Consider the following 15,334-nt stretch of genomic DNA (forward strand, 5'->3'; position numbering starts at 1 on the left):
CACCCCGCTTCCTGCCAGCTCCGGTGGGCAGCCGCAAGCACCGTGTGGCCTTGGATGATGAAACTCGGGGCGATGACTACACCATCCAGCAGCCTGCGTCCTCGCAGGTGCTGGCAGAGAGGGCAGTGGGGGGCGGACGCGCCACTAGGGAGAGGCTGCCAACAGCTCTAGCTTCGCAGACGCGACAGACTGCACGGCCCCTGCCGGGCCCCTCCGGGCTCTCCAGCCCCTCAGCTGGGACAATGAGCCCGCCCAGACCCCGCCACGTTCGGACGAGCACTCCCGCCTACTGTCCGGTCCCCGACCGGCCCCGCGCGGGGTGCTGTGGGACTTGTAGTTCGCTTCGCTCTCCGCAGCCGCTCCAGAGCGGCCAGGAGAACTACAGGGCCCAGGAGGCAGCGCGCAGGCCCGGGGCGGCCCCGACGGCGGTGGGTGTGCGAGCGCAGGGGCCGGGCGGCGCGGGCGCCGGGTGCGGGGATGCGGCTGCGGGCGCCGGGGCTGGGAAGCTGCTCCAGGCGCGCGAGCTAACCCGGCGCAGCAAGGGCCTACCAGGGGCGACAGGCACGTTGCATGCATGCCTTGGGTGCAGTCTTTGCGAAACCCGGCTGGGTGCGCGTTGGTGCTTCAGCGGCGCGGTGGAGGGTCCTGGTCGCCGGGGGACCGAAGCCAGGCTGGCACCGCTCGCTGAAAGAGCCCTTGGCTGGGCTTGTGTGTGGGACTGCTGCCCGCCTAGGGCAGTGCGCGACGTGTTTATTCTCTTTCTCTTTTTGTGCCAAGGTTTCCCTCCGCAAGCGCGCGATGCAGCGGGCGGCGGCGCTGGTCCGGCGGGGCTGTGGTCCCCGGACCCCCAGCTCCTGGGGCCGCAGTCAGAGCAGCGCGGCCGCCGAGGCCTCGGCGGTGCTCAAGGTGCGGCCCGAGCGCAGCCGGCGCGAGCGCATCCTCACGCTGGAGTCCATGAACCCGCAGGTGAAGGCGGTGGAGTACGCGGTGCGGGGACCCATCGTGCTCAAGGCCGGCGAGATCGAGCTTGAGCTGCAGCGGGTGAGCGCGCGCCGGGCCTCCGGGAGGCTGGGGCCGCTGAGCAAGGGAAAAACCGCAGCAGACCCAGCTGGGGTCCTCCCCACGACGTCCACCCCCATGGCCAGCTTCTCAGTCAGCCAAGCCTGGCTAAAACGAGAGAATGCCTCCTCCCGCCCCTTCACTGGTGCCCAGCACCCGGCACTGGTGAGGCCTTGCAATACGGTTCACTTGTTGAATTGAATTCAATTGTTGAGCAGCCGGTGCTGCCAGGCACCGCACGTTGTGTGTCTGCCCTACCCCCGTGGAACCAAGGTCCAGTGGACGGAGGAACATAAGCGAATGAAGAAAGAAGCAGTAGAGTCTCAGTGATAAGTTCTTGGAAGAAAGTAAAAAGGAAGAGGGTTGGAATGGGGGTGGTGGGAGGGAAACCATTTTAGGTAGGAGGGGAGATGGGGGGCGGGGGGGCGCTCTGCGGAAACTTGGGTCTGTTCCCCAGTCTTTCTCCGTGCCTTTGGCCCTTAGGGTCTTTGCCAGTCCTGATTCCCGGAAGAGTCGGCAGAATTCCTTCCTGTAGGCCCCTCTGGAGCCTTGGCCGACCAGCCACTTCTCTGGTCTGGTGACAGTCACCGAGGTGGGGAACCAGAGGGTTGGGCCTGTCCGGCTTTGGTAAGGGGGCCCTGGGACTTTCTTCACCTTGGTGGCCAGCCGGCTGGCTGGGATCTTGGCTTGAGTTTATAGCTTCATGTAAGGTGACCCCACAGCCAGGAAGGATTTCTGCCTCCCCACAACCAGGATGTCTGGGGTTGGGGTGATAGAGGGGTCCCTGTAGGAAAGAGTTCTAGCCTGGGTGGAATTCAGGAGGCAGAGCCGAGAGGGGTTATCTTAAAAAGTAAATACTCCTAAGATTTGTAAGAAGCTAATAATCACCCAGCTGCTTGCTAGAGAGAGTCTGACTGAGAATTGAGGTGGGGGGGGTTACTTGATCTTGCCCTCACCTTGATCACTTAGTGCCCCATGAATGCATGGCAGTAAGCTTCAGGGGGATCATGACACTTGACCCCATTTCGGTGGGAACTTTGGGGTTTTAATGAGCTCCTGGCCTCCCGAGACCTGGTTGAGACACTCAGTTCTGCTGACTCAAAACAGTGAGCTGGACGAGTCAGAGTCCAGTCTCCCGCGGACTCCTTGCAGGGCTAAGTGTGAAGCTGGCCGGGAGGAGGCTGGCTTTGTTTCTGTGCCTCCCTGGCCCAGAGGTGGGCCCGGCAGAGAACACGGGCTGTTGTTGTCTGGCGGGCTGGAACTAGCCCTCCTTGAGGCAACAGCCTCCCTGCTGAAACACAGCTGGGATTAACGTGTTCCTGGTTTATCACGTTACAACTGATTTCTCTGGTTCCAGAACTGGCAGGGGTTCCAGGAATTACCTCTGCCTTTTGCTAAATAGCAGCTCCTGTGTTGGCTCCATGAGGCTTGAGGATGATGGGGACAGAAGGGCACTGTCTTTGCCTTGAGGAATCTGATTGCTGCGTTATTCTCTGAGCCTGAGTCCCCCTCCCCCGATTCTTTAAGAATGTGTGGGGATTTTTTAGCAGGCAGAATATGTGAGAGCCTTCCAAGTGGGAGCAGTGCTGTGAGCAACGGCAGGAAGTTGGGGAGTTCTGGGCATTTGGGGAAGGGGGCTGGTGCTTTAGTGGAACACTAGCAGAGAGATGTGGGAGGTGAATGAGACAGAAAAGGTGGACTGGAGTCTTGTGTGCTGGCATTCGGATGTCATGGTGCGTTTTGGTTGGAGGTGGGAACCAGAAAGGGTTTCCAGCAGGGGTGTGGCTTGATGATTGCAGGTGGGCAAATATCTTGGTTACTGGGCCAGGGACATCTCTGATTTCTGAGACAGAAGCTCCACACCCCCATATCCTACTCCTGAGTTAGTTGATTTTTTTTGGCCACCTACATTCTGGTACTTTCATTCAAGCGCATCCATTCTCATTCTCTTCTCACTGTGAGTCTCAGTTCGCTGGCTGTGGGTGCTGGCTAGACCAGCTTAGATAGCCTCACTGAAACCCTTCCTTCTTGGGAGACAGCCTTGCTTCTCCTTGCCAGCTTAAACAGTGCCCTTCTTGCAAGAGCCACATTTCCCCAGTCCTTTCTTTTTAGTTATTTCTGGCTTGCCTTCTCTTTGTGCAGCTTTGGTTTTTCTACTTCTGTTTTGAACTGTCGTGCTCAAAACTGGTTGGTTAGAGGCCGGCCACGGTGGCTCACACCTATAATTCCAGCGCTTTGGGAGGCCGAGGTGGGTGGATCACCTGAGGTCAGGAGTTCGAGACCAGCCTGGCCAACATGGCGAAACCCTGTCTCTACTAAAAACACAAAAATTAGCCGGGCATGGTGGTACACACTTGTAACCCCAGCTACTCGGCAGGCTGAGGCAGGAGAATCGCTTGAACCTGGAAGGTGGAGGTGGCAGTGAGCCGAGATGCACTCCAGCCTGGGCAAGAAGAGCGCAGAACGAGACTGCATCTCAAAAAACAAACAAACAAAAAAACTGATTGGTTAGAGATTTGATGGGCTAGGATTTGTAGGGAGTAGGGTGACTTAGGGTGAATCCTATATCCATTCTGGACCTCAGGTTCCCTAGAGTATAAACAGATGTGGCCTGGCTGGGCCAGGGTTCTCCCTGTCCTCAGTTTCATACCTCCTTGTCCATTCAAAACTGTCCTTGGGGACTCAAGGTGACTCTTGGTGGTACCAAGGCCTTCATGCTATCTATGGAATTCTTTCACCAGGTGTTCTGCAAACAATGCGGGCTGTTTGGGCATGTGGCTCTGGTGTTTGACTTTGGGTGGCTGGCTGAGCTGAATCCCTGTCCTTTCTGCTTCTCTGGCAGTGGAGCCTGAAGGAGGCGGGGAGGTGGGCTAAGGGCTGTGAAAAGGGCCGTTCTCCTGCAACCCCAGCTCTGTGCTCTTAGAGGGGCCTTGCTTCTCCCTGAGAGCAGCTCCAAAGGGGAGAACCTATCTTAGCTTTTCAGATCCTGGTGTTCACTGCAAGCAGCACTTAAAAATAAGCTGCAATTAAAAGGAGTTCTGAAAAGATCTGACAGTTCTTTCTCAACCTACTTTTTCCCTTGCTTTATTGGGGGATGGGGGTTGGGGATTGGTACAAGTGGAGACAGGAATGGCTTTGCTTCTAGCTGTAAGGCAACAGTCAGGGCAGACATTCAGAACTGAGGGAAAGACTGACGGTTACTGGTCATGTCAGTATGTGTTGCATCCAAACAAAGGTAAAAGCAGAGAGTGCTAAGGCACGTGGCTATAGTTAGCTAAGAACTAAGATTGGAAACCCTGTATGTGCCAAGCACTCATTTTGTGAGTGCCAAGCACTCACTCATTTTCTGTGGCATTTAGATGCTCCTTTATTTATTTATTTACTGAGACTGAGTCTAGTTCTGTCACCCAGGCTGGAGTGCAGTGGCACGATCTCGTCTCACTGCAACCTCCGCCTCCTGGGTTCAAGCAATCCTCCTTCCTCAGCCTCCCAAGTAGCTGCGATTACAAGTGCCCGCCACCACGCCCAGCTAAATTTTTTGTATTTTTAGTAGAGACGGGGTTTCACTGTGTTGGCCAGGCTGGTCTTGAACTCCTGACTGTGATCTATCTGCCTCGGCCTCCCAAAGTGCTGGCATTACAAACGTGAGCCACTGCGCCCCACCAGATGCTACTTTATTTTTTAAAAGACAGAGTCTTGCTCTATTGCCTAGGCTGGAATGCAGTGGCACAATTATGACTCACTGCAGCCTTGAACTCCTGGGCTCGAGCCATCCTCCTACCTCAGCCTCCTGAGCAGCTTGGACTACAGGTGTGCACCACCATGCCTGGCTAATTTTTAAATTTTTTGTAGAGACCAGGTCTTACTATGTTGCCCAGGGTGGTCTCAAACTCCTGGCTTCAAGTAATCCTCCCACCTTGGCCTCCCAAAGTGCTGGATGGGTGGGCGTGAGCCACCACACCCAGCTACTTTTTCTTTTGTAATTATTATTACATAATAATACTAATTATTATTGTTAATTATAGCTGTTCAGCCAAACAGCCCATACTGTTTGCAGAGCACCTGGCGAAAGGATTCCATAGCTCTATCATCCAGGCAGGAGTGCAGTGGCGCAATCTCAGCTCACTGCAGCCTCGACTTCCTGGGCTCAGGCGATCCTTACACCTCAGCCTCCTGAGTAGCTGGGACCACAAGGCATATGCCACCATGCCTGGCTAATTTTTGCATTTTTTTGTAGAGACAGGGTTTGCCATGTTGCCCAGGCTATTAATTTTTTTTTTTTTTTTTTTTTTTTAAGAGGGCCTCACTCTTTCTCCTAGGCTGGAGTGCAGTGGTGCAGTCATAGCTTACTGTGGCCGCAAATTCCTGGGCTCGAGTGATCCTCCTGCCTCAGCCTCTTCAGAAGCTAGGACTACAGGCGTGTGCCACCATTCTGGCTAATTTCCTTTTTTGTAGAGATGGGATCTTGCTTATGTTGTCTGGGCTGGTCTCAAATTGCTAGCCTTGGGTGATCCTCCCATCTCAGCCTCCCAAAGTGCCAGGATTACCTGTATGAGTCACTGTGCTTGGTCTAGATGCTACTTTAAAATTTGTAGTGCAGGCTTCCAATAGGAGGAACCGTCCATCTACCCAGCCTGCCCAGGTCAGTCACCACACATATGCTGGGCTCTGCCTTTGTGTGCTATGGGCCTCAGACAAGTCATTCAGCCTTGGTTTACTCATCTGCAAAATGTGACCAGTTTATTTCTCTGAAAGACTAGTTTGAGTCTTTGATACTTTGATGATAATACTTTGAACAGCTGTGAAGCTAATTAGACCTGCCAGGTCTTCCTTCTCAAGCTAATGAGAGTGGTCTAGGGATAAGAAGTTCTGAGGGTCGCTTGTCTTTCCTACCTCCTGAGGCTCTGGGTCTGGGAAGTGCTCTGTGGGACTTGCTCTTTCCTCCTGGGCAAGCTGCTTGCTGTTTTGAGCAACTCCCACTATCCTGTTTGGAATTTATTCAGCTTTCACCCCTGCTTCTGCCTTGCGAATCTGGGCTTCTATAGTTGACCACCCCACGGACGCCCAGAGTTCAGGGGCCCACACCCTGCCTTCCCTGCCTCAGTGATCTGGCAGCTTAGCCTTGGGGACTCTGGCCTATGCTCTCAGTCACAGACGTGTGTAGCTGCAGCTCCGGTTTCTTCTGGTTTCACTTGTCTTTCTGTTTTGGGACCAGATCTTGTGCTGAGCCTCAGCTGTGAAATGGACCTGCTTTCTGGGACTGTGGGTCTAGTTGGTGTTTGTCTCTGGGACCTCTTACGGGAGCTCTCTGTAGGACTTTCTGCCCGCCCTCGCCCCAGTCAGTGCCCTTTTTGGGATCAGGAGCCCGGGAGCACTTCCACATCATGCTCCTAGGGCTGGGGCCTGCAGGTCCTCTCTCCCACGCCCTGCCCTTCTCCTTCCCCGCACCCCATTCTTATTCTTCACCAGCCTGAGCTCTGGAGGGTGGCGGTCTCATCTGTGCTGCTCATGGCTGTCACTGGGGCATGGGTGACCAGTATTTGTTGAATTGGAGGAAAGTTCTCTGCCAGCCTTTCTGCCCACAGGCCATGTAAGGTGACCAGAGCCATCCCTTGCATAAGGAAACAGCCTTGTGCCTGGTTTTTTCTCCCCATTTTTATTGAGGGGGAGACAAATATAATTGACAAAGAAAAATTGTATATATTCAAGGGACACAGTGTGGTGGTTTGACATTTATATACATTGTATATGTAATATGACATGGAGATGATTACCACAGTCAATTATTATTATTATTATTTTTTTGAGACGGAGTCTCGCTCTGTCGCCCGGGCTGGAGTGCAGTGGCCGGATCTCAGCTCACTGCAAGCTCCGCCTCCAGGGTTTACGCCATTCTCCTGCCTCAGCCTCCCAAGTAACTGGGATTACAGGCGCCCGCCATCTCGCCCGGCTAGTTTTTTGTATTTTTTAGTAGAGACGGGGTTTCACCGTGTTTGCCAGGATGGTCTCGATTTCCTGACCTCGTGATCCGCCTGTCTTGGCCTCCCAAAGTGCTGGGATTACAGGCTTGAGCCACTGCGCCCGGCCTCCGGCCTGCATTTTTTAAAGAAACAATGAAATGAAAGTTTCTGGAGGCTAAATTCAGCCCCCTTTATTGTAATCTCAAGACAATGTTAAAATTGCCTTGAGCCACCATGCCTGGCCTAAACATTATTTAATTTTTGTGGGTATGTGGTAGTTTTTTTTGTTTGTTTTTGTTTTGTTTTTTTTTTTGAGACGGAGTCTTGCTCTGTTGCCAGGCTGGAGTGCAGTGGGGCAATCTCAGCTCACTGCAATCTCCACCTCCCAACTTCAAGGGATGCCTCAGGCTCCTGAGTAGCTGGGACTCCAGGTGCATACCACCACGCCCGGCTAATATCTACTGACCTACTGACGCCTGTCTCGGCCTCCCAAAGTGCTGGGATTATAGGCATGAGCCACTGCGCCAGGGCGGTAGATGTATTATTTATGGGGTACACCAGATATTTTGGTGCAGGCATGTAGTGTGTAAGAATCACATCAGGGTAAATGAGGTATCCATGCCCTCCAGCATTTGTCCTTTGTCTTATAAACAATCCAGTTATATATACTCTTAGCTTTTTAAAAAAATATACAATTATTGACTATAGTCACCCTGTGTGGTGTCAAATACTAGATCATTCCTTCTACTTTTCGGTACCCATTAACCATCCCCACTTGCCCCCACCCACCCCTACTGCCCTTTCCAGACTCTAGGAACCATCCTTCTACTCTCCATCTTCATGAGTTCAGTTTTTAAAATTTTTAGCTCCCACAAATAAGTGAGAACATGCAAAATGTGTCATCTTACAACTGAAAGTTTGTACCCTTTGGCTGACATTGCCTCATTTCCACTCCTGCAACCCCGTGGCTGGCAGCTATCACCTCTGCTTTTATTAGTTCAACTTTTAGATTAGTTTAACTTTTTTAGATTCCACATATGAGTGAGATCATACAGTGTTTGTCTTTCTGTGTCTGGCTTTTTTCACTTCACATAGTGTCCTCCAGGTTCATCCATACTTTTGCAAATGACTGGATTTTCTTATTTTTTAAATGGCTGAATAATAGTCCATTGTGTATATGTACCATATCTTTATCCATTCATCAACCTGATGGACACTTAGGTTGGTTCCATGTCTTGGCTCTTAGAAATAGTGCTGCAGTGAACAAGGGAATGCAGACATCTCTTCAAGCCACTGATTTTATTTCCTTCAGATCTGTACCCAGCAGTTGGATTGCTGGATCTTAGGGTAGTTCTATTTTTAGTTTTTCAAGGAACCTCCATACTGTTTTCCATAATGGCTATACCAATTTACATTCCCACCAACGGTGTGCAGGGTTCCCTTTCCCCATACCCTCACCAACACTGATCTTTCAACTTTTTATAATAACCATGCTAACAAGTATGAGATGATATCTCATTGTGGCTGTGATTTGTGTTTGATTAGATGTTTTGCATCTTTTTCATGCATCTGTTGACCATTTGTATGTCTTTTGTGGAAAGTCTCTTCACGTCCTTTGTCCATTTTAAAATCAGGTTTAATGGTTTTTTTTTTTTTCTTGAGTTGTATGAATTCCTTATTTGCATATATTGGATATTTGGATATAAGGATCCCCTTATCAGATATTTTATTTACAAATACAGTTGTCTCTCAGTATCCAAGGAGGACCTCCCTCAGATACCTAAAGCCAAGGGTGCTCAAGTCCCTGATATAAATGGCATAGTATTTGCATATGACCTATGCACATCCTCCTGTATAATTTAAATCATCTTTACAGCCTCTATGGATTACATATAATATGAGTACATATTGTGCAAATATGGTTCAACTCTATTGTTTAGGGAACAATGATAAAAGTCTGTATGTGTTTAGTCCAGGTACAGGGTTTTTCCTGGATTTTTTTTTTTTTTTTTTGAGACAGAGTCTCGCTCTGTCACCCAGGCTGGAGTGCAGTGGCGCGATCTCGGCTCACTGCAGGCTCTGCCTCCTGGGTTCACACCATTCTCCTGCCTCAGCCTCCCAAGTAGCTGGAACTACAGGTGCGTGCCACCATGCCTGGCTAATTTTTTTGTATTTTTAGTAGAGACAGGATTTCACAGTGTTAGCCAGGATGGTCTCGATCTCCTGACATCGTGATCCGCCCGCCTCAGCTCCCAAAGTGCTGGGATTACAGACGTGAGCCACTGTGCCTGGCCCTTTCCTGAATATTTTTGATCCGTGGTTCATTGAGTCCGCAGATGCTGGAGACACGGATGCGGAGGCCGACGATGTTCCCTTCCGTGGTCCGCCTTTTTGTTGATTGTTTCCTTTGCTGTGCCTTGTTAGAATCATCCATCTGCCTGTGACCCTCATGCTGGTGAGAGGCCTGTGGGCTGGGGAGGACAATTATTCTATCTGCTAACACCCTATGAAATATGCTGTCCCCAGAGCTGGGGGTGGGGGGATGGTGCCCTCCCCCGATCCCTGCTTGAGCCAAAGTGGCGGGAGGGGAGCCCTCCCTGGGAAGGACCTTCCGTCTATCTGTGCCGCACAGGGGAGGTGGCTCTGGGCGGGATGTGTGCAGGTGGATTCGAAGGTGGCTCTAGAATGCCGTGAGAGGAATCAGGATGATGCAGCTCCTTAGCCCCTCTGAGCTGGCAGGGCCCTGAGGGCAGGGCAGGGGCAAGGTTCCCATGGGTGCTGTGCCTGTGGGCTCTGGACAAGTCACTGTGGGAGTCACTATCGGGAGTCTACCCCAGGCTCTTGGTATTTCCCGCCCCATGTAGACCTTGAGTGCCTGGATGCAGGAGTGTGCTCAGAACAGTCTCTTCTGCATGGTGGCCCTTGCAGAAGAAACCATGGCTGGTTTCTTCACCCATTCAGGGTAGCCAGTGTCCTGACCCCCAGCTCATCCATCATAGCAAAATGTCCAGGGTCTGCAGGCACTGAGACCCAAGAATGGAGATGCTGTGTTCCTAGGCTTCACCACGGTGGCCCTGCGTTGGTTGAGCAGTGCGGCAGAGGGCACGGGAAACGAACATTCAGGGCTCTGTTCCAGGCGTTATACTCTCCCTGTGTTAGGCTGGCCCAGGGCCCACAGCTGTGTGTTGGTCCCTGGGTCTCACAACTGTGACAGATTTACTCCCTATGAAGAATGGGCTGTATCCACACCCCAGAAATCACCCAGGTTCAGCGAGCTAGGCCTGGGGTCTGCAACAATTCAGTCAGGCTGAGCAAGGACCCCATGCCAGGAGTCCAGGCCAGTGCCAAGCAGTGGATTGGGCCCGCCCCTTTGTACACAGAGGCTTGAGTAACTGCCCACACCCTCAGCCTCTGGGCTCCTGGCTGTGGGATGAGTATGGGGGCTGCACCCTTGCAGCCAGAGCCTCTCCAGAGTGCCTGTACCCCCATGCAGTGGGCAGTGCCGCCCTGGCTCTCCAGATACAGTGGCTGCGTCTGGATGCCACTGGGAATCTTTTTTTTTTTTTTTTTTTTTTTTTTTGAGACGGAGTCTTGCTCTGTCGCCCAGGCTGGAGTGCAGTGGTGTGATCTTGGCTCACTGCAAGCTCCACCTCCCAGGTTCACGCCATTCTCCTGCCTCAGTCTCCCAAGTAGCTGGGACGACAGGTGCCCGCCACCACGCCTGGCTAATTTTTTGTATTTTTAGTAGAGATAGGGTTTCACCGTGTTAGCCAGGATGGTCTTGATCTGCTGACCTCGTGATCCGCTCGCCTCAGCCTCCAAAAGTGCTGGAATTATAGGCGTGAGCCACCGCGCCCGGCCGCCACTGGGAATCTTTATCCATGTTGGCCAGACACTGAAGAACTCAGCAGACGGGCCACAAGGGGCTTAGAGGGCCCCCTTCCCCAAGAAACAGCTTGTAGGACTTAGGCCCTGTTTATGATGGCCCAGAGCTACTTTGGGGGCATCTTCCTCAATTACCCATGCCTCCTCACATAGGGCTTAGGGGTGGCACACTAGGGCCAGAAAAACATGTTTGGCTTCTGCTTTTGTCTCTCCAGCCCACTGGTTTGTTGTTGTTGTTGTTTTTAGGAGACAGAGTCAGGCCAGGCGAGGTGACTCACACCTGTAATCACAGCACTTTGGGAGGCTGAGGCGGTGGATCATTTGTGCTCAGGAGTTCGAGACCAGCCTGAGAAATGTGATGAAACCCCGTCTCCATTAAAAATACAAAAATTAGCCGGGTATGGTGACACTTGCCTGTAGTCCCAGCCACTTGGGAGGCTGAGGCATGAGAATTGCTTGAACCCGGGAGGCGGAGGTTGCAGTGAACCGAGATCACACCACTGCACTCCATCCTGGGTGACAGAGGGAAACCCTGTCTCAAAAAAAAACAAAAAACAAACAAACAAAAAAACACACAAAAAAACAAAACCGGGGTCTCACTCTGAAGCCCAGGCTGGAGAGCAGTGACGTGATCATAGCTCACTGCAACCTTGAACTCCTGGTCTCAAGTGTGATATTCCCACTTCAGCCTCCCCAGTAGCTGGGGCTACAGGCATGTGCCACCATGCCTGGCTAATTTTAATTTTTTGTAGAGATGAGGTCTTGGGCAACTTGAAAGTGTTGCCCAGGCTGTTGTTGAACTCCTGGCCTCAAGGCATCCTCCTGCCTTGGCCTCCCAAAGTGCTGGAATTACAGGTATGAGCCACCACTTCCAGTTACTAGTTTTTACTTAAGATGTACATTACTGATTTTGGAAAGGCCATGTCTTCTAAGGTTGCTTTTATTCACACATTGCGTGAAAAGGAGAAAAGACAAGTGTCACAAGCACAGAGTTATATCTGTAAAATTTGTATTTGGGGTACCTTTGGGGAAGGGGCAGCTGGAGACAGGACAATGGCCAAGCCCTCCCACCCGGGCTGTGGCCACCACCTTGCTGAGCCCGCTTTTCCTCCCACTGTGACCCTGGCAACCTTGTTCCTGGGCTGGCTTTTGTAAGATGATATTTGTACTCTGCTAAGGGCTTTCACACTGTTTGTTTCAGGTAATCCTTTCAGCTGCCCTGGGAAGTCCTTGAACCTGTTGTTGACTGCACTTCTCCCAGTGGCTGATTGGGTTTATCAGGGAAATGTGCAGGATTCCCACATTTCCAGGTCCCTGTAATTCTCTTCATCAAACTCTGCTTTCTCCTTTGCAGCAGCCAGGGTGCCCTTCCATCATGTCCCCAGTGACGTCGCAAGGGTCTTGGACTTCTCTCTGTGATCTCTCTTCTGTGCTACACACATTGCTCAGGCAGTGGCCTCAATTTGCTCTTCAGTCAGTCTTTTTATCCCTGATGCCTTTTTTTTTTTTTAATGTGAAAATCAGCCCACATTTTTCATTCTGCAAAGAATGGGTTGCAAGAAAATGACCCTGAGGATTCCCTGCTGATCCATGTCTTCTGATGGGGAGGGTTTCCTCAGTGTCCCTGGCCAGTCACTTAGGCCATCGCGGTAGAGCTGTGCCTGGGGTAGGATGCAGAGGAGTCTGGGACCCTGTGTCCCTAACATTTGGCATGTTCTGCTGCTGACTGCTGCCTCCCTCCCACACAGCTGGCCCGGAGCTGCCTTTTAGACTTCCCTGTGTGGTGGCGGTCAGGCAGTGGAGTGGCAGCTGTTTGGGATACTTGGGCAGCCAGGAGAGCTCTTCCAGCCCTTCTGGAAAGTGGGAGGCAGAGGAGGAATATAGTGGTTAAGAAGAGTGACCTTGGAATCCGGCTTCCTGTACTTATATTCAGTCCCAGCACTTACATTAATCAGTTACGTGGTTGGGCACAGCGGTTCACCCCTGTAACCCCAACACTTTGGGAGGCCAAGGTGGAGGAGCCCAGAAGGTCGGGGGTGCAGTGAACCATGATCAGACCACTGCAGTCCAGCCTGAGTGACAGAGTGAGACCCTGTCTTTACAAAATAGTAATAATAAGTAATAAATAAAATTATGTTGGCCGGGCGCGATGGCTCATTCCTGTAATCCTAGCACTTTGGGAGGCCGGGGCGGATGGATCACATGAGTTGGAGACCAGCCTGGCCAACATGTTGAAATCCCGTCTCTACTAAAAATACAAAAATTAGCCAGGCGTGGTGGTGCACGTCTGTAATCCCAGCTACTTGGGAGGCTGAGGCATGAGAATTGCTTGAACCCGGGAGGTGGAGGTTGCAGTGAGCCGAGATGGCACTACTGTACTCCATCTTGGGCAAGAGAGCAAGATTCTGTCTCAAAAAAATAAAATTATATGACCTTGAGCAAGTTTTCTAACCTTTTAGAGCCTTGATTTCCTCATCTGTCAAATGGGATTAATACTAGTTCTTCCTCATGGGATGGCTGTGAAGGTTAAATGAGACAAGGCATGTCAAAGGCCTGGCACCAAGTCAGATACTTGGTAAGGCTCAAAATAGGGTTGTTTATTAATATCCTGCGGGAACCTTGCCTGGCCTCTGGAATCCAGGGTTTAAGAGTTTCTAAGTAACCACCTGTTGCTTTCTGTCTGCCCAGGGTATCAAAAAGCCATTCACAGAGGTCATCCGAGCCAACATCGGGGACGCCCAGGCTATGGGGCAGCAGCCAATCACCTTCCTCCGGCAGGTGAGCCACCCCCAGGAGCAGAGGCTGCAGGAGGGCAGGGCCCTGGGCTGGGCGGGCCGTCGTAGGGACCATCCTTTGCCCCCTCGATGTGCAGGCCCTCCCAGGCCTGATGCCCTCTGGCTGTCTCCCTTAGCCTCCTTCCTGCCTTTCTGAGGTTGTTGAAAATTTCTAGACCTGTTTTGGGGTTGCTCCGGTATAGGAGGCTCCTGGGGAAACTCTTCCACGGGGTAGGGTCCTGGGACCTGAGTTAGGAACTTGGTGGGCAAAGGCAGTGGTAGGGTAGGTGGCAGCCCAGGGGACAGGGAAAGGCCGGCTGGGCTGGGAGGAGGCGTTGGGGGGCAGCAGGAGGTGTCGTGGCGGGGCAGGATGTGGCTTCCCACTTGAGGCCCTTCTGGGTGTGAGTGTGGGCTCTGCTGCCTACCAGCTGGGTGGCTTTGGGCAGGTAGAAGTTGGCAGATTGCTGGGCCTTGGTGAGGCGAAGAGTGCAGAGGCCTCGTGGGGCCCAGCACAGGAGCTCCAGATTGGGGACGGCCGCTGTGAGCTGCTGCGCCCCGGCTGCCTCTGCAGTGACCCAGCTCCCTCCTCAGGCTCCAGGAGAAGGTGGCTTCCACGTTTCAGTCTGAGCACTAACCTCGAGAGTGCCGCCTGGGCCGGGATTGTGGGATTGTGGGATTGGTGGGCTGGAGGTGGTGGGGTGGGAGATGCCCCAGAGCAGAACAGAGGCGGGAGACCCGGTGTGTGACAACTTTTTCTAGAAGGACTGAGGCTGTTTTGTTTTATTTAGGTTTTGGTTTTGTTTTTGTTTTGAGATGGAGTCTCTCTCTGTCGCCCAGGTTGGAGTGCAATGGTATGCTCTTGGCTCACAGCAACCTCCACTGCCTGGGTTCAAGCAACTTGCCTGCCTCAGCCTCCCGAGTAGTTGGGATTACAGGCATGCACCACCATGCCTGGCTAATTTTTGTATTTTTGGTAGAGATGGGGTTTCACCATGTTGGCCAGGCTGGTTTCAAACTAACTTCAAACAATTTGCCCGCCTCAGCCTCCCAAAGTGCTGGGATTACAGGCGTGAGCCACCGCGCCTGGCCTGTTTTATTTAGTGTGTGTGTGTGTGTGTGTGTGTGTGTGTATTTTTTTTTTTTTGAGACAGGGTCTTGCTCTGTTGTCCAGGCTGGAGTGTGATTGTCACGATCTCTCTGTAACCTCAAACTCCTGGGCTGAAGCAATCCTCCTGCCTCAGCCTCCTGAGTATCTGGGACTACAGGCGTATGCCACCACACCCGGCTAATTATTAAAATTTTTGGTAGAGACAGGGTCTTGCTGTGTTGCCCAGGCTGGTCTCGAATTCCTAGGCCCAAGTAATCCTTTCTTGTCTCAACCTCCCGAGCCACTGGGATTGAGGCCCATTTTGGATCAAAATGCAGTGCTGTGTGTGGTTAAGGTTCATGGGCTAGGGCCATCAGGGAAGTCAAGCCCGGGAACCACAGTTCCCTGTTCCCTGCCTTGCTCTCTGGGGCAAAGGGCTGGGGAGGGGCTGGAAGGGCTCAGTCCACAGTCCCTGAGGGAGTTGTCACAGGGCAGTGAGGGAGAGGAGCTGAGGCTGGGCCTGGTATGGGGGGCGCTAACTGGACCTCCCTCCCACGGCCACTGCTGCT

The 15,334-nt window shown here is 52.3% G+C and overlaps 1 protein-coding gene across 3 annotated transcripts in view; it reads left to right on the top strand.

Annotated features, from left to right (window-relative positions):
* The first annotated feature begins 455 nt into the window (after positions 1-455).
* The window catches only part of GPT2 (glutamic--pyruvic transaminase 2), a 47,438-nt gene continuing 32,559 nt past the window's right edge, over positions 456-15,334 (top strand). For all 3 annotated transcript variants that reach the window (XM_074026746.1, XM_045382907.3, XM_074026747.1), the window contains exons 1-3: positions 456-561; positions 778-1,041; positions 13,593-13,682. Coding sequence is in view for 2 of the 3 variants with exons in the window: in XM_045382907.3 (XP_045238842.1) it covers positions 799-1,041; positions 13,593-13,682 (333 nt within the window). In the remaining variant the exon portion in view is untranslated. The remainder of the gene's footprint in view (positions 562-777; positions 1,042-13,592; positions 13,683-15,334) is intronic.

This window comes from Macaca fascicularis, chromosome 20, assembly GCF_037993035.2.
Source record: "Macaca fascicularis isolate 582-1 chromosome 20, T2T-MFA8v1.1".
Taxonomy (NCBI): Eukaryota; Metazoa; Chordata; class Mammalia; order Primates; family Cercopithecidae; genus Macaca; species Macaca fascicularis.